The sequence below is a fragment of the Corvus cornix genome, chromosome 2 (genome assembly GCF_000738735.6).
Source record: "Corvus cornix cornix isolate S_Up_H32 chromosome 2, ASM73873v5, whole genome shotgun sequence".
NCBI classification, from domain to species: domain Eukaryota; kingdom Metazoa; phylum Chordata; class Aves; order Passeriformes; family Corvidae; genus Corvus; species Corvus cornix.
The window spans coordinates 74801367-74821706 of NC_046333.1; the positions used below are offsets into that span (position 1 = coordinate 74801367).

The 20340-nt window shown below is 35.4% G+C and overlaps 1 protein-coding gene across 3 annotated transcripts in view; it reads left to right on the top strand.

Moving 5' to 3' along the window:
• Window positions 1–20340, top strand: part of CDH10 (cadherin 10) — a 99681-nt gene that overhangs the window by 47138 nt on the left and 32203 nt on the right. For all 3 annotated transcript variants that reach the window (XM_010400172.2, XM_010400171.3, XM_039549246.1), the window contains exon 3: window positions 16648–16942. In XM_010400172.2, coding sequence (XP_010398474.1) covers window positions 16648–16942 — 295 coding nt within the window. The remainder of the gene's footprint in view (window positions 1–16647; window positions 16943–20340) is intronic.

Genomic DNA, 20340 nt, shown 5'->3' on the forward strand with positions numbered 1-20340 from the left:
GAAAGCATGAGGAAGCACAGAGACCTACAATGAAACTCCAGTGTTTCACAGTGAAATAGTGCTAGAATGGATTACCATCCTTTTAGATTTTGTTTCATGTGTGCAAGCCACATCCAACAGAGCTGAAGGTAGATGTTCCAGAGCAATTTTGCCCTTCTTGGGGAGTCCAGTGTCAGTATTTGTTCTCTCAGTCAGAAATGCTGGATGTGTTGAATGTCTGCTTCAAATTTGTCCTTAAAGATCTAACAGGCAGATGACTTGCAGCGTGCTTTTCCTCTAAAATGGTAAAGTCAGTAGGACTGTTTATGCAACCAGAACCACCTAGCATTTCAAGAGCCATGTTTCACAAAATCTGTTGGGCCTCATCAGATATTGTCAAGGAAGGAAGTCATGAAGGCAAGAAGGCAGGAAGGCAGGCAGGAAGGAAGGCAAGAAGGAAGGCAGGAAGGCAGGAAGGCAGGAAGGCAGGAAGGCAGGAAGGAAGGAAGGAAGGAAGGAAGGATATAGGCAAAGATACCAAAATTAGAATGAAAAGGACAAAAAAGGTGAAACAACAGGCTTACTAACACTGGTGTCATTTAATCCCTACCATAGCAGAGAAGATCTGGTTTGACAGAACTGAAAGGCAGCATGTCCTATGTTTTTATACTGTATGACTAGGACGCAAGGGAAAAACATCAGAGCATGCCAATGCTGGTATGGGTATTGATAGGGAAAAAGACTTTCTGGCTAACAGTGTTAATCTAGTTTTAATCAAATGGGAATGTTTTCATTACCAACTGGTATGATGAGAAGAGGGAAGTTCTGTGGGTCCAGGTTGCAGCTGCATCAAATCTTCACAGGCAATGAAGTTTATGCCAGTTTCAGGCTAACATCACATATCCATATACAGGTAATTGCCAGAGGACCTTGTGTTACACTCATGGCAAGTGATTAATTGGTGAATAAAGTGAACCATGGTTCCAAGGTGTAAACCATGCTCCGAGATTCCAAGGCTCCTGTTATGATCCAATTATTGAGAGATATCTCTGGTCAAATTAAGGTGCAAATGAGACCATATGCCTAAGTCAACAGTGTGAATCTTATTTAACAATATAATGTGAGGTAGGAAGATACAAAGAAATAGAAAAAAGGAGCAGGGAGGGGGAAAGAGAAAGAGAGAAGAAGAAGATAGTCACCACCCAGTGGCATCCTCTTGGTCCTTCTTTACCCTGGGCTTCCTGGTGGTGGGGTCCCAAGCTCACTCAAAAACTTTTCAACATCTCTACATTTTTCAAAATAAAAGAATTAATGCTCATTGGCTGCACAGTTTTCTTATTCTATTGGTTAAATTATTCCCTCTCTTCTAATGCCAATTAGTCCACATGCTCAGTCCTTTTCTTTTGAATCAGTGATTTTTTTGAGTTGGTGGGTCATGATCTCCCCCTGCCAGAATTACCTTGTACACAATCAGAGCCGATTCAGCAGAGTTGCTGATTTTTCTTTCCTTGTGGTCCATAAATTCTGTGTTCTTTGTGTTCAATATCAGTGATGTCCTCTTCTCTTCCAGTTTTTTTAGCCTCCCTACATCTGAGGTAACACTTGGACAACAGTACCACCTTTATCTTATCTCAAGTTCCTGCTGTGGGGCTTCTCTTACAGTCCAAGTTTTGGGTATTCATGGAAGAGTGTTTGGGTAGGCTTGGATGGTCACTGATGGTCACACATGCCATCTGTCCCATAGCTTGTAGTGGTCTTTGTTTGACCAATGATACGTGTTCGAGCAGCTGCTTTATACAGTTTGCCACAGTGGGGATTTTGGTCCAGATGTGTTAACCAGGATGAGCTAACCAGATCTCCCCTCTGCTGGGCCTGGAGTTCACGCCGTCCTGTCACTGTCTTCTGTGCTTCTGGCAAAGTCCTTCCATGGCCTTAACTGTGGTCAAAACAGACAACTGTGCTCTTTAAGTCCTTACAATTCCAAAAAGAGAAGCAAGGCAAAAAACAGAGGAGAAGAACAGTGAGACACTGAATTGCTTAGGTAGACATATCTGTATCTCAGGTAGACACACGTAAAAGTGCTTATAGACAACAGCTTGCAGTTAAACACTAACCTTAGTAGAAGACCTTTTTCACTTCCATGGGTAGTTTTAGGCATACTTTGCATCATTTTAAAGGTCGTGGTAACTGCAGGAGGTACAATCAAAGAAGTGGGATATAACATCTAAAATTATATTTGCTCAGCTTTCAAGCAAATAATCATTTTATAATCTGTTCTTATATCTCCTTGGCCTCTATAGGACCATAAGTGTTATTCTTAACAAGTTTAAAAATTTTAATGGACTTGAATTGGAATCTGCAATAGATCTTGACAAAAATGAGGTGGTTTTAATTTTTTTCCCTCTACGGAAAACAAACTAAAACTGAATGTGGGAGGTGCAAAGTAGAGGAAGATACTCATGGAAATTTTAAGTTCTCCTAAACAAAGTTATGAATCAATTGAAAATTAAATTAATTTAATAGTTCTCCCTGACCAAAATGACCCTTTGGAGGCATTTTAAAGCTTTCTGTTTCAAGCACAGCTTTTGCATACTAAAACTGATATGTTTAACTTTTGAGGTAAAACACTAAAAAGTATTTCTTATTTGCTGTCATATTTCAGGGGCATTATTTTGCCCTCCCTTGGCCAGGCTTTTTCCGGGGCTCTCGCCCGCCCGCCCGTGGCTGAGGGGCTCAGCCGTGCCCTGCGCTGGGGCCGCTGCAGCCGCTGGCACCGCCTGGGCCCGGCCCGGCAGCCCCGGCACTGTGCATAGGGAATGCCCGGCAGAGCCCCCAGTACTGCCGCTGCCCCTACCCAGGCACCTGCTCTCTATATGAAAACATGCTTAGCTCACGTATATTAAAACAGTTTTTTATTATTTCCTTGTCCATGTGTCAATAGTTCTCAGTATTGTAGAATTACATGCTACGTTCATACTCAATCTGCTATGAGTGCTTCACAAATACCACTGTCAAAGGAGTGTGGGTGTTTCACTTAATGTATTTCCAAATCCATCCACCTAATTCCTTTCAAGTACTTTACCCTTATGCAAAAAACTTTGCAAGTCTACTCATAAACTAATGCCAATATGAGTAGGGACAAGTAGCTGAATATTGTTTCCTCCTCTTCTGTCAAGTAAATGGAAGCTACACATCTAATGGTATTGAGTGCTTCGAGCTAGCATGGTAAATGGAAAACACTGGGAATATATGAATCGTAGAACCACAGAATCTCCTGAGCTAGAAGGGACTCACAAGGATTGAGCTCAGTTCCTGTCCCTGCACAGAACTACCCCAAGAATCACACCATGTGCCTAAGAGCATTGTCCAAATGCTTCTTGAGTTCTGGCAGGCTAGCTTTACCTAAATAATTTAATGAAAACTATCTAGTTTTGATACAAGAGGGAAGAATATGATTTGACTTCTCCATTTTTCTTTTGCACATTGATACTTGAGTCCCAGCCATTTATCAATTTGATGAGAAGTGGTAAATGAGACTGAGGGGTCAATATGGTTCTGCTAGTCACTGAGGGAGGTTTCCTGCCACTGGCTTTCTTAATATCTGAGAAAACTATGTTAAAATGGTAGATTTTAATTTTTCTCATAGTAATCCCAGTAGCAGTAGTCTGCCACTTTGAAACTGATTTCTAAAATAGAGAATTCTGATCTGTGCAAGCACAAAGTGAAATAACATCTATCAGTTGTTAGGAATATTTAGAAGGAAGACAGTCTAAATTACTGGCATACTTCCAGCAGGTGTAAAATCACAAATAGGATACATTTTACTGTCTTTATGAAGACCAGCTATAGCCCTCTTGGGTGGTTTTCATTTAGTTTGTATCTGATTATGCATTGTACTTAAAACAGCATCATGCTTCAAAAGAGTATAAGAAACTGGGAAATGGTTTAATCTGAACTCTCCAGTTCCTTTCAGTTCAATTTATCTTTTGGTTTTTAAATTGTATCTGCTTGTCACAAAAAGATAGTCCAAAGGGAAAGAACTGATAAAACTGAAATGATTTATATTCAAAGCCACAACTCAGAAAAAGTAGAGTCCACTTCATCACAGTACATTCATTCACTCAAGGAATTAAAAAACATAATAGAAAAGAGAGCTTTACAAATGTTTGACCTACACCTTGTTTGAACTTATAAATGTGTAAATAGCCAATAATTTCAGCAGCAATTCAAAGGCTGATTCTCCTTAGGTTTTGGGGTTTTTTCCTTCTCTTGATTTTTTTTTTTAAATCAGATGCAGATGACCTTTTAAATATCCTGTATACACAGATAACAAGGAAGATCTGGGACTAATACTGTGGAAAAATTGGTGACTTGCAACAAAATACCCATGAGGGAGAAAGTTCTAAGAAGTTAAAAGTTGATGTTTACCCTTTTAAAATGTCTTCCTGCTGGAAGGTTTTTGTTATATTTATAAGAGTGTTTTTGTCTTTGAAGAGAACTAAAAATAAGCTGAAGCATGCTAAACCATGACAAAAGACTATAATGGCAAGTTCTTCCAAAGCATCTAATACCTTCTTTTTTGAGGCAGTAAGTATCTGAAGTCCCTGAAGACAGAGTAGGATTTACTTGCAGGGGTAAATAAACATCATTGTCCAACTCATCAGTGTTACTTTCTCAAACAATTATTTGTTTCCTGAGTTTCTCAATGGCTGTTTACTTCAGAGCATTAAAGGAGGACAAGACCACTTTGTCCTTTAATTTTACAATATTTTGGTCTGTAGCAATTTTAAATGTATAACCCGAGATCAGTTCCTACACTCTTCAAGCCTGAGAACAGAAGCTGTCTTGTTTTTATTTCAAAGATTCAATTCACAGACCATCCAGTTGCCTGAAAGGCATGTACAAAGGTACCTTACACATCTGAACACACTTCAGAGCTTAGAAAATTATTAGTGAATAGTTAGGAGGCTTGGTATGCTAAAAAGGCATGTGTGAATAAATTTATGCAAAGAGCTAGTGGAAAATATAAGCTGAACAAAGAAAAATAATGTTCTGGGATATTCATGGTATTGTAGTTTTTAAAACTATGAAGTTGCAACAATTGCTGCGCTGTAAACTCAGATGACTGGGCATGCAAAATTTGAGTGGGAAAAGATTCTGCATACATGCAAGGATGTGTAACAGCTGAAGAAAACCTTGGTGCTCAACAGCAATTCTGTTCATCTCCTCTGTTCTCCTTATCAAGGTTGTAGAAAACCTTTGCTTCTTCATATTAGCTTGCACAGATACTCTGTGCCTTTCTTCTGTTTCCTAGATCTATGGCCTACAGTCCAGTTATGCTACCTGGATTTAGAATTTTTGTTTTACACACAATGCAGACCCATACCAAATTAACTTTTCTGGTGACATTTTTATTTAGGCAGTAGTATAGGTGCTCTCCCTGCCTCTGAAATTTTATTCCTTCAATCCTGCTGTTCCTTTAAACTTGCTGAAGTATGCATCTCAAAGCAGTTGCAGGGGAAGACATAAGCATATTAAGCTTACTCTTGGTGTAAAGTTAGGAGTAATCATACTGTCCTTCACTGCCAATGTTTTGGTGATCTGAGGGGTTTTTAGGTCCTGGTTGGGTTTTCTTTTGTTGAGAATGTTTGTCCTTTCTTAATAATTCTCAAGCAAGTACTCTTTCCTATCATGTAGTTTAGAAACTGGTTTATGTTACCAAAGTTCTTTTCTTGGTTTTATTCCTAAAATGTTTAAATAGGTTTTTTTAGTAATTATATGTAATTTAGAAGTAAATATATTACAATATAGGGATTAATAGAATAAATTATACTTGATATACAGAAACATCGAGCAGTAATGCAGATTTCTTCTTTCTATATTAAGAACCCCACCCTCTAATAACAATGTTTGCATATCCATTTTGAGGTATGACATTTGCTGCAAAGTATGCATAAATTCAAATTTTTGAGGCTCCATGCCGATGATTGTAAATTCCATTATAAATGGTATCCTTAGGAATTAGAAATATTTAAGAAATGTTATTTTTGAGTGAATATAATAATAGGCAACTATTACTACCTAGGCAATCTTGGATAGAAATTACCTATCTTAGTACTAAATTATTAAAATTATATTGATATTTTAAGTTTTGACAGTGAAAAAAATTGACTAATGCAACTCTGTGAGAGGTGAGGTTAATAGGGAGAGAAAAAGAGAGTTCTATTTTTTAAATTTTGCTTTAATGAGTAGGAATTTAAAGAAATGTCATGAAAATCCATTTTGAGAAAGGAAACAGGAAAGAAAGATAGAATAAGGCAGTGTTCCAAGCCATGTTATTAAAATTTAAGAAAAGTTTTAATTAAGTGAAAGTACTTGTAAAATGTGAAATAATGTGGCAAGTAGAATATGGGAGCTGCAGGAGAGGCCACTTGGGTAGAGCCATACAGCAAATAAATACATACATGAGGAGACAGAAAAAAAAGACCTTTTGTTAATTTATATTGGGTTTTTTACTTAAAAATTTTAACAGAATTCTCCATTCCTCTGGTACTTTTAAAATACCTGTCCCTTGTAAGAACTACTGTACAGCTACATTTTTACACAGTGTTGCTACTGAAGATGCCATAGAGGACTTAGAAATACCTCCAGCAATCAGCAGGGTATCTTAGGTCATTCATTCAAAAAGGATAATGAGACTGCTGTATACATAATACAGTTGGAATATATGGAAACTGCTTAATGACCTATTTAGTTAGGTCAGGTTATGTGACAGACCATTCTCTATGTGTCAGGAGTGGCATGTTGTCTACTAAAAGCCAAGTAAAATAAATAGAATAGCTAGAGGACTGCTGATGGCTGTGCCACTGGAAAGAGCTGCACAGGATTAATCAAGGCTCATCATTTAAGAATAATGGAAGAGATTTCAGTAATACTGATGTATTTCCTAGGAAAGGATAATGACATGCTATAGAAAACAAAGTCATTAAAGGAGTAAGGAATACTATTTCAAGTGCCATGTAAGTCTATATACCATAAAAGAGAAGCAGGAAGTTTTCCAGGGATAGTTTAGAATTCTTTTTACTATGTAAAGAAGAAAGTAGGAGCAAATAATACACAAGGCAAGAGCTAAAGCTCTGTGAAAATGAACTAATTCTGGGGAAAAAAAAAAGGCAATGTAAAGGATTTTCTTTTGTTCTATAGACAAAATATAAAACCCCACACAAAGAAAATGAAACACCAGCAGCATAACGAATATAGTGTACTTTATTAGCAATTAGGAAAAGGGAGATTAAGTAAAGGGTGCTTTTGATGTCTTACAAATGTCAGTAAATGTCACAGAAGCTTTATGGAAATACTGGCTGGGCCTATCAGCTGATTACCACAGTTCACGTAAATTAGAAATAATCTTTCATCAGTGATGTAGTCCACAGAACACATTTTCTTTAAACCAGCAATTAACATTGCAAGGGAAAATAATTACTGTGGAGTACAGTTCTTAATTTGTGTCACTGATGATCAGGAAGGGCTTTTTGTCCCCAGTAAGAGTATTTGAGGAATAGAGTTCACTGGGGCTGATGATGTTGTCTTTTATGTATACACACATAACATACAATTCTCTGTGTCATTTGTGCCAGGATTTATATCCAAATCTGGTTGTTTTGCTATTTTGCACTCTGATAGTGGAATGAAATATGCTGCTTTGGTAGGAAAAGTTTAAATTGTGATTATAGCTACCTACAAAGTGTTAATAGAAACATGATTGAATTCAATTAAATTTCATCATGTGATTGTAATTCCCTATGATGTGCCCACAAGATGTCTACAAGGCACCATTGTGGATAAATCCCCAAACTGTCTCCAGGACCTCAGCATGCTGGGATTCCATTCTTAAATGCCTATATAGTAAATCATGAGGTGTGGGGAATAAACACAGTGAGTTAAAAATCTGCATACAGCTGCAGTACCATGGTTTCATTGGGATTATGGATATTTGGTGAAATGACTTCCTTGACTGGAGTGTTGCAATGGTGGGATACAGACTCCTTCGGAAGGATGGGAAGGAAAGACAAAGAGAGGGAGTTGCTCTTTATGTGAGAGAGCAGCTACAGTACATGGAACTCTGCTCGGGGATGGGAGAGGAGCCAATGGAGAGTTTATGGATTAGGATTAAAAGGAGGACAGGCAAAGGCGACTTTATTATGGGTGCTTGCTATAGGCCACTTGATGAAGAAAAACAAGTGGATGCGGCTCTCGAAAAACAGATAGGAATGGCCTCATATGCACAGCAGGCTGAGAGAGGGGGTCCTTCCTCCCTGCTCAACACGTGCAAGGCCATGCCTGGAGTCCTGTGTCCAGGTCTAGGCATCCCAATACAAGAGATGAACACTCTGGAGAAAGTCCAGTAAAGAATGATTAAGGCAGTGGAGCACCTCACATACGAGGGAAGGCTGAGAGAGCTGCAACTCTGTACACCAGAGGAGAGAAGGCTCAGGGAGTTCTTATCAATGCACACAAACACCTGAGGGGAGGGTGCAAAGAGGACAGAGCCAGCCTCTTTTCTGAGTTGCCCAGTGACAGGACCAGAGGCAATGGGTGCAAACCAAAAAGCAAGAGGTTCCTCTGAACATCAGGAAACACTTTTGCCCTGTGAGGGTGACTGAGCAGTGGCACAACCATTCTGCAATGTAACTTTATGTAATGATTTAAATTACAATTCTTTATTTAGTAACTGATATATAGATAGGATTTTTCTTGAGAATACTATTCCCTAGAACAACAGATTTAATAATTTAGTAGAAGAAGAGGAAAACTTGACAGGAAAATAAAAATATGAGTTGCATTTAAGAGTTTAAAGATATTCCCCATCTCTTCTATCACCAATCCACATTTAATACCTTGACTACCAGTTTAGGGTTATAAGATTTCTCTCCCAGCTGTAGTCTCATTGATTTCAACATGATATAAATGAAGTCGGGATTGATGCAGGACATCTTTATCCCTCATTGTTTTAATTGCTATGATTAGATATAGTAACAATTCAGATTCATCAGAAGTCTCCTGAAAGGTATGAAAAAATACGTAAACTCTCTCTCTTTCCCTCTCTTTCCTTCCTTGGGATTGAGTTTAATACTACTATATTATCATGGATATCACTGTTTTGGAGATGATTAAAATGGTTTTCGTTCCTTAATTCTGATATACAGCCTCTGCTGAAGTTGACATTTTCCACTTCCTGGGTTGACAGACATTGTCAGTCAGTTCTGTGTGATAAATAGAGAGTATACATGAGGAGAAAATGCATCACAAAGGCAGAAAACCTTCAAACTCTTACCATTTTACATGTTACAATGATTTCAGACAGAAACAAAGACAATCTTGTGTAACATATTTTTAAGTGGCCTCCAGCAGTAGGTGAAATAAACTAAGCATCAATATTTTAAATGTGTTCTGCTTTTGTTTTAAAAAATTCAATGCTTTATATGTATAGTGCAAACTGTACATTAGGATATATAAAAAATAATTCTTTTTTAATGGTTATTTTGTTAATAACTAGGCTACTTTAGGAAAACATACATATGTTTTAATAAAATAATTCTTCTTTGCAAAAAAACTCCAAACTGACAATTGGTTCTTACAACCACTTTGTTTTGATTAATGTAGAGAGTATAAGTGGTGACTTTTCCTGAAAAAAACCCCTTAAACTAAACAGACAAACCTCTAATTTTTAAAATACATGAAGCTATTGTGAATTCAGTAAAAGAAAAGCATGTGTTGTTTTAGCATATTTGCCTTCCTAGGCTGTTCCTTGGTGGAATAGGGAGATTGTTCTGGAAACTACTTAATACCTTATAAAATATTTAGTGCAGATTTTTATTTTAGTCAAAAACAGCCAAAAAACATAACACATAAAAAATATGGATATTAAAAAAACCTCCAACCAAGTCTGAGGAAAATCTTATCAAACGTATTTTCATTCTGAGACCACAGGATAGTGTACAGAGTCTACTCATAGAAGTAGAAATGTAAGCTTGTGCCAAGTTGATTTCAGCAGCAGGAGAACCAAACAATGTTTCTTTGTTCAGTCCAGCGTTTTAATGAATGGGGACCTGAACAACTGCCATAGGTCAGGTTTCTTTTTTTCTTTTTAACACAAGAATTCCCTTCTGCTTACTCATACCCGGACATCTATTGGAGGTGCCAGGAAGTAAGGGCACTTCAGGTCCACTGGCACTTCTCTGCTTTCTGTCTTTACCTGATGTACAGGCTGTATTTATTACATTAAAATTGGAAAACAATATGAATATTGGCTTATGAAATAACTTTTTGGTGTATGGCATTCAATTAGTCTTCCATCTTAGCTCAATGCTTCTGTGTCTTCTGGAGTGGAAGCTGCCACAACCTAATGAAGCTGAAACTTTCTTGTTTTAACTCTCTGAACATCAGCTAAAGATCTCGGCTTGTGGAGGGAGTTTGGGTATTGGTATATTGACTTAGTGCATCTATGAAAGACCTTTTGCTGCTGCTCATATGATGTGTCTTTAAAAAAAATCCTGCCTTTCTCACCTGAAATCTTAGACTATTTTGTCAGTGACAAGACCATCTACCTGCTCTGACTTTTCCCTTTAGAATAAGCTACAGTAATAGGAAAAAGATATAAATCTACTGATGAAAAAATCTATTTGCTGTATGGTTAGTTTCTGGAAACTGAGAACTCTCAAGATTATATCCATAGTGAAGATTGTAGGGGGCTGTGAAAATAATATTTCTATTTATGTGATAGATATTATTACATCCAGGGATGTGGAAAGAAATGCTAAAAAAAATTACTAATTATAATTTATCTCTTACCATTTTAAAACATTGGTAAGAACAAACACAAATTTTGAACAACAAGGAACTGCTGTGATCTTTATCAATAAAAATGGTGGAAAATATTTTTATCTTTCCTTTTGACAGTGAATCAAGTTAAGCAAATACAGTCTGAAAATGCATTGCAGACTGGAGTTTTCATTTCCGCTTCTTACAAAAGAATTTCAGAATACTCCTCATCTTACATTACTTGTTGTGCTTCCATTTTAGTTTGTTCACCCCTTACCCTTCCCAGTCTCACAAAGCATTGTTTGAAATCGGTCTTTTTCTTTTCTGCCCATCTTCTCTTAAATAACACACAGTAGAACAGCCCTGGCAAACGGACAATATAACTGAGTGAGAAAATTTAATGTGTGACAAGTCTCAATAAAACTTAGTGCAAATTACAGAATCACTGAAAAGAGTTGCTTAAAAGGTTACCTTTCAGATAAATTTAAATAAGTGAACCTCTTTGGTGAGTAAAATATGGCTTAAAGCCATGACAGTTAAATCTGCCAACTGAGGGAATACCACACAGGATATGAGCTGGTCTTTTACAGCTTTACTTACTGAAAATCTTTGACAGTAAGTGCAGCTAATGTTAAACAACTGCATCATTTAACAGTTCAGTTCATGATGCTTAAAATAAATATATCCATTGTGGAAACTCTATATCAATTATTTTTTGTTAACTTCATGTCAAATCTGGCAACTGTTGTGACAATGTTTAGAGAGACAATCATTATTATTCAACTAAGTATCCAGTCAAGCTGCTAATATTAAATGTGCACTAGAACACTGAGTGAAATGGCAAATGCTTCCATGGTGTGTTTTGGCTTCACATTGCTAATATAATTACTTAGAAAAAAGCTAATAGGTTACAATTTGTCCTCAGAATGAGGAGACATTCAAAGCTTATTTGAATAAAATCTAAAAGATAGAGTAATTTAAGAGTGTACTGAGGTCTCATTGTTAATGTGATACTTGGATAAAATTGAAATACCGACACATTGCAGAAGAAAGTAGAAAAAAAAATGCTGCATTATACAATTAAAAATGGCTACTATAAAGTAAGAGAGTAAGAGTGCATTTAATAGGTTAATATTAAAATAGTCTGTCATTTTGCAAAGGCTGCAAAAACTTTAAACTGTATTGGAAAATGTCCTATACATTATAGCCTATTAAATTAAGATTTAAAAAACACTTGAACTGTATTAATGCCTACAGTAAGTTTTCTAACTAAAGGGAAGTTTCTTAATACAGTCATATCTGGTGTCTAGTTATTTGAATACCAATCACTAAAAACTCATAGAGGGACTTCTGAATTTGAAATTCAAATAGAAATAGGTGTGACAAATCTTAAAGTCTTTATCTGGCATTGTCATAAATCATTTTGAATTCCAGAAGTAGCTTGTGTGATAAAATAGATCTGACTAGCCCAATCTTCTCTCTGTTTTTCACAGTAGCATCTTGTCGCTTTTTGGTGAAAATAGGGTTAGCACTTTGTATGCTATTAGAAAAAAAGTCCACATACTTTATATTCATTCTGGGAGATTTCAGAATTTAGTGGAATTCATGGAGGAAGGTGGGGAGAAACCCTAAATTTCTGAGTGGACAGGTTTACTTTGAATCACTGGATGCCAATTAACATGGATTTCTTGTGTTGTAATTTTCAAGTAATTTCCAAAGCGGAATAATTATGTTGTTCAACTAAAGTCTTTTGAAAGTATTTTTACGAAGGTCTTTTACAGACCTAAAAAGTTGTTGAGCTGAATTTGATTGGGGTATCTTTTCATGAACTCATTTTGTTTATGGTTGCACTTACCCTAAAGAAGAATATAATATGTTAATTAACTCTGGGGTCTTTTCCTGCAGTTGAAGAAAAAGTATATCTGTCTCTTAAAACCTGTTTTTGTCTCTGTCTTGGATTGGTAATTCAGTTTCATTTTTAAGTATTCACATAACACTCCATTTTGTGGCCCTCTGTAAATATTATCTTCTGTTTAACAAGACCTTCCTTTTCTATTTATATGAAATCCTTCTGGATTAAAAAGTTTGTTCAACCAATTTAGATAGAAGATATGCAAAAATGTCTTTCATGGTAATTGCAATTTCTGTATGATGAAACAGGGCTATATAAAATAATACCAGCTGACATTCTGATTTCCTGTAAAGTGAGAAAAAATGTACCTAAAATACATATACCAGTGCAGCTGAAAAGGGAAGCATTTCTGTAGAAGAACAGCAAGAAATAGGAGTTTGCAAAATATCAGTGACAGATATGAAAACAAAACCACATCTTCACAGCTGATCATTTTGTGCAATGAAATTGCTAAACGAAACAGATGTCTTTCTGTTTCTCAGCTTGGCTGACATGAATCACAGATGCCCATTAGCCAAAATAACTATAGGAAACACTTTATACTAAAAGTAGCAGAGAAATATTTCGCAGAACATTTTTTTAGTACTTGAGTAAAATGAAAAAGCTCTGCAGCGCTGATTGACACACTGCTCATGCATTTCAAAGCTGGGTAATGATTCACTGTAAAGGGCTGTGAAGCACACTGGGCAGCCTTTAGTCTCCTTGATTCCTCTAGTAACATCTGGATTGAATTAAGAGATAAAAAAACAAAATGAGAGACATTCTCTTTCCTTGTTTATATATACTGTGCATTTTCACCCCTTGAATTATATCTGGAAGACTTGCTCATTGTATCTATAGCTTGTGTTTCCTGATCACCCCAAAAGACCTTTGGAAATGTTATTCTGAATTTGAAGTTTTTCTACAAGAACTCTGGACTCTTATGTATATGCATACAATTTAAATTGGATTGCCAAAGGCATTATTAACATTTTTTTAAACAACACAGTGTTATAGCTTAAAGTGTTCTTCTAAGCTATGAAGGTTGGTATTCCTTTTAAACATGTTACTGTGAAATGCAACTCTCATCTCCCTAGAAGTCTTTATGTGGATGTTTCAGTCTTTTACTCAGCTCCCCTTCCAGACTTTTGGCTAATATATGTGTGGGAAAAAACAAACAAACAGTCAAAAGATCCCCAACAATCCACACAAACCAAAAAACCCACACAAGTATAAAGTTTGAATTTGGCAGAGGTAATAGGTTAATAATTTTGTGGGCATAAAAAATAATTTCCAAATTACCTTACTAAGATTTACACATAGCTACAGGAGAGGCAGTGGAAAGCCATAGAAAATGATAGTACCTTACATATTAGACAAATAAGTATATTAAAAGATCTTTTCATGCTGAATTGGATCGAAATATAATCGTTCAAAAGCTTCATAGTTTTTAGTTCAGGGATTTTCTTAGTTTTCTGATTTAGTTCTCCTCACTACTCTGTTCAGGCTTGTAGTGCCAGGCAACATTTTAAGGCACCAGAATATGATTATTGGGATTGCTAAATTATTTTACGAATTCCTGGCATGGTTTTGTTAACTATCACTCTCCAAAACAATTTCCATGCATCATTTGTACATTAAATTTGTCCAAACACTCTTGCTGGGAACTGTTTGCATGGAGTTATGCTATTCTGGAGATAGTTTATTAGAATGGGTTTTGCCAGACTGCTAACTGGTTTCTGAGTCAAAAAACAGATATTGCAGCATCGATACATTATTGTCAACTTTTGTGAGAATTTACCAGACCTGGCTTTGGAAAGCATCTGGGAAAACTGCAATGTGCCCATTTAAAGATCCCTCTCAAACAGGACCTTATTTTATATTTTTGTCAGACATCTAAGGAAGAGGAGCCTCTTATCATGCTCTTCATCACTCTTGCTGTGAAAATATTTCATAGAGTGGTCATGGACCAGCAGCAAGTTCCTAGGACCAAAATGTTTTAGAAGATGAAATTATATTCTAGGAAGACATGGAGGAGAAAACACTTAACGACTACTTACACTAAATGACCTTTTAAAATGGGACACGGCCTGGAAGATACTGTTGAGTCCCTTAAAAAGAAGGGTGAAAGGGTTAATTGGAGGCGTGAAAGGTCACAGTTTTTGTGGACCATCAAGGGAGGAGACTGAGGAATTAAAGTTCACTTTAAAAATTCATTCCTCAAAAGAGGCTTGAGGATGGCTTGAAATCTTCAGTTTGAAGTCATCAAGAGAAATAGAAGCAAAAGAAAGAAATATATTTATTTGCAAAAGATTTTTCTTAACATCTACCTTCCTACTCTTTATTTTTGGTGGAGTTTCCTATTTTTTTTATTTATTGTAGAATGAAAAGAAGCAGTAAGAAAATACTCACTTTGTAAAGTAAACATACATGTGTGTAGTGTAAGAGAAGTTTAATAGTTCTAAATACTTTGTAGAAAATCAAAGTTCAGAACATAACAGTATTCAAATTTCTAACATGAAGGGTTTGATCCAAGATTCCTGGTGAGTTCTGTCTGTTCCACATGTTTCAAGTCTGTGGGAAATGTTCAGTGTTTGAAAATTTTTCACAACATAGAAGTTTACTGTTTAACTTCGGCTTATCCTATCAGCCCACTCTGTATGTTTGTTTTCAGCACAAAAGACAAGGAAAGACACATTCAAAATAACATAGTATATAATAATTGAATATTTTTACTTCTAATACTTTAAATGGGTGCTATGGAAGACAATACAAAGGGATCATAGATGAAAAAGAGAAATATATTCTTGGCTGCATAGCAAGGGGGATATTTATACTATGAGACATGTATGACATTTTTTCATGATCTGAAATGTAAGCTTAAACTAACCAAAGCTCTTCACATGACTGAATATAATCTTACTGCAGATCTAATCGATGTTGTTATTATGTGTTTAAATAACTATTTTTAGAAATAAAAAATGCACTAGTTCTGTCAAACTTTTTGGAATATTCTGATATTTCTTGGGTGTGACTTTAAAAAAAGTTTTTATATTTGCATTTCATTTTTGTTAAAAGAGCTTCTGCTTGATTTGATCCTTCTGCTGAAGTCAAAAGTAAGTTTACAGACAGAATATATTTCATGGTGAAAATAAATCTGAGTGCCAGTTTCTTTCAGTTAATTATAAAATCAATGAGATTGGAAAGACCTTTCCAACAAGGTGATGAGATAAATTATGCTGTGTCCAAAAGACCAAATAAGCCATCATCCACACTACTGTACTGAACAAAAAAACATAATTGAATATTTTTTATATAAAGACAGTCAGGGCAGCAAGTTATATATGAGAAGTCAAGCTTTATACAACTTATATAATGGGTGTTAAATCAGTATTGAATGCTTAATAAATTTGTTTTTTTTTTTCCTTTAGGCTATTTACATTAGTTGATGGAGTGAAAGTGATAATGACTTAAAATGAAATGTTCCCCAATCTAGGAGAACTATAAATAATAAGAAATGAAATTTTTAAAAATTATTATTTCATGAAACCAGTGGTTCTGTTTTCCTTAATTGTCTTGTATTTAGCCATGTTCTTTATCTGCTTAGTGAATTTACAACTAGCACAGCAGTTGTGAATTTTTAATAGGATCTCTTCAAGGAAAGAAAAGGTCAGTATTAACATAAAAATATACTTTAAGAACTGTGGTGCAAAGGTTTCTTAGCAGAGAACAGGTGTTGCTGCAAAAGCAAAATCTGCCAGAATAGTCAAGTGAAAAGATGCTTGGAGCTAAGTTAGGAAACACTGTCTGTCAGTCAGGGTGAATGAAAATTACTTTCTTAAGGGTATTAACCACATTTTTTACATACAGAATAATTTAACATATAATAATGTTTTTTTTAAAACCTCCATCTGTTTCATTGCTTCTAAACAAAATTCTGTATTCTTCCATTTCAGCTTCATTCTGACCAGGATAAGGGAGATGGATCCCTCAAATACATTTTGTCAGGAGATGGGGCTGGTACTCTTTTTATAATTGATGAGAAAACAGGAGACATTCATGCAACTCGGAGAATTGACAGGGAAGAGAAAGCCTTTTACACCCTGCGTGCCCAAGCTATCAACAGAAGAACTCTAAGACCAGTGGAACCTGAATCTGAGTTTGTCATCAAGATCCATGACATCAATGACAATGAACCAACATTTCCAGAAGAAATTTATACTGCTAGTGTTCCTGAAATGTCAGTAGTAGGTGAGTTCTCTATACTGAAGCACTGTTCTCCATTACTTGACAAATTATTTCCCTGTCCTCTCAAAAGTCAGTCATGTAGAATTCTACCTGATGACTTAAGTAATTTTCATTTTGACTTGTTTGTTCAAATATTGAAATTGCATCCAGAAACAGATTTCTATTATCTGAGATCTATTTCTACTTGGAACATCCAAATTATTAGCTTTACAGTTCTTTGGAATATAAATATTAATAGATAGTAGGTAATGGTGAATCATCTTCCTCCTCAAGAACTGTTAGAATAAGATGACTAAATTAGCCTGTTGAAAGCTCAATAAATTTTTTTCTTTCATTTTCACTGGAAGTTTCCAGTGGTGATAAGAACTGAACGGAGAGCTGTCTCCACTCTCTCTGTGGCTGAGGAAAATTATATATTGACTCATGTGATGTTGATGCACTGTCTGAAGGTATACACCCTCTTTATTTTCTTTTTTTCACTTTTTTACTGTATACCCAAATCCTCTTGTACTTTCACACCCTCCTTTAACTCCATCCATGAATGAAGCCTTCAAGAATATTAAACAGTTGTTTGAGTAAATCTTTTTCTGTTTGCAACGTATTTTCAGTTCTTATCTTAAGTACAAAGTTGTGGCCTGGATCATGCCAGCTGGTGAATTTTATAAACAATATGAGCTATTATTGATATTAGTGCATACAATTCTTTAGGAATAATTTTGAAAAACTTAAAAATATATGAAGTTTATTTTAAAAATTAGTTTTAATTTATTCACTGTGTAACTGTAGCTACTATAATGTTAAATTCTAAAAATTCAGAAAACAAACAATAAATTCAATGTAACTTTTGGCTATTATTAGGATTTTAATTACTTCCACTGCCTGAATAGATCAAACAGGTGTTTTAGATTACTAAATTAGCCTGTTGAGATGATTAGTTTTTGAGACGTTTTATATATACAGATATTGAAGATTTAGTACTTACCTTCCTGGGCCTTAGAAAACGCTAAAAGAGAAAAAAAAACTATTGAAAGAGAATGACCTCAGCAAATCTGTGCAGCAATGTATGGAAGCATAACACCAATAGTTTTTTATTCTTAATATCTCAATCTGCTTTCAGTTTGTGGTTGAATAATTTTTAAAAGTTCCAGCATTCAGCAAGTCGTTTTTATTATAAAGCAAAATAAATTTAAAAAAAAGAAAGATAAAAAAAAATCTGACAGATGATTATGTAGGCCTGCACTGAAATGTCATCAAATCAGTCCATGTAAAGAGAAGAATTGAAAAGTCTTCCACCTTTACTGTTCCAAAATCTAATAAAATGTAATACAAAGTTACTAATGGACTGATCAGTTCTAAATTTCCATAAACATATACAGCTTTAGGTAGAGCATCTTGAAAGTGCATCCTGACAGAACATTGCTGCGTTTTCTAGAGAAGCCTATGGCAAGATTACAGTAGGGTTGAAAAAGTATGGCTTAGAGTTTCCACTTTATTTCTCATGTTCTTTCTATAAATTACTGAATGCATTGTTTAAAATGTGATTGGAAACATTTAAAAAAGTTACTCAGTGTTTTCATTAAATATTATGCAAATATATAATATTCAGTTATAATCTATAGATTCCTAATTTTATCGGTCTCAATTCCAAAAACATCATCTTTCTCTTTAAGTGTTCTCAAACATTCACGGCATTATTTCAATGATTCTAAAGTATTCAGATTCCAAGATTCCAGTGTATTTGTACATCTGTATATAGATGATAAAATTTTGAAACTGCAAAATTTCAGCATTGAAACAACAACAAAAAAGAGATAAGATGATAAGAAAACTGTATAGAAAAATAAAGAGCAACAAAAAAAAAGCTTGGGTGCACTTAGTGTTTTAACCTTGTATCTTGCATAAATAGCTGTGCTGAAACAAATGGACTTTATTCTGTCAAAAAAATGGAAATAATTTAGAGAATTATAACTCAGTTCAAATCTATCATGTTCCTGGATTTCATAAATGTGGCCATTCAGCTGCTAGAGTGACTGACTGACTACCCGATAGGTAGAATTTTCTTTTACCTTTATTACTTTTAGCTTTATGGCTGATCCCTAGAGGTATATGTTCATCTGTGGTCCATGAGAGAATGACGTGATTTTATAAAGTATTCATCAAAGTTGATTCATTTCTTAATAACACTAATTTAATTATCCAACTTAAAAAAATCTACTCAGTAATCTCAAAACTAAAGGCTGAATGTAGAAGGGGAGAAATCTTCTAAAAGAATAAGCTGCATGAAACTTTTGAGAAAATTAATTAGAAGATTGAGAAAATTAATTAGAGATTGTGAAGTCATTATGTTAAAATTCTTCACATATTTGTACATTAATAATATACTATCACATCATTAATTACAAAATATTTTTAAATTAGTATTTTTCTGACATTGTACAATTCAAGCATTTTTAGTACAGCAGCCTACATGAGAAATTTATGAAAGAAGAAACAATTATATTTTTTTATGACAATTGCACTTCCCCATCCAAAGGAAAATAGGAAGAAATTCCTGCATTTCTCTATTTTTATCTCTCCACATTATTTTTTATTTTTTTTTAGTTATATTATTTTGAGCAGCCCATTACTTGCCCAGTACAGTCGGCCATGGGCTAAGAAAGTGTTAGGCTTGATGTAAGGAATGCAGATAGAAATTGCAGTCTTGGATGTTATTGCATTGTTGCATTGAATGTCTCCTGCAGTACCCACTTCTGTGAGAATGTAGAAACATTTAATCTTTCTATAAGTGTCTGGAAACATTAAGCAGAGTTTAGGATAATAAGTATTTTCTCAGTGGTACGTCCCAGAAAGAGAAATGACAAAGCTAAATTACTATGGCCCTTACCTGAGTATGTATGAGTTATATGGTTCTATAAAAAGTATGATACTATCAGGACTGTAATATTTTCATTACCTAATCCAGCATAGTCAACACAGTATGGCACTGTGCTATACATTGGGAGTCTGAGAGAGAGATTACTGGAACCACACCCTGCCTTTCCTGGGTCAGACCTGTCAAGCAGACAGCACATCATGTGAAGGATTCCCTATCCTCACTCTGTTCCACTTAGCTGAGTGCAGTGACTTAAGGGATAGGGGAGAACAGTGACAAGTTCCTGCCCAGTCCTGCAGGTGCATCTATTCCGTGACTACCTCACTGTTGCAGGTGTCCCTGCATAACAGGCGGGGAAGGTGCTGACCTCACCTCTCTGCTGATTTGCAATAGGACACACAAAAACGGAATGAAACTGTGTCAAGGGAAGCTCAGACTTGACATTAGGAAAAGGTTCTTCATTGAGACATTGTTCAGTCACTGGAACAGGCTCCCCAGGAAAGTGTCAGAGTGTATTGAATGCTTTCCT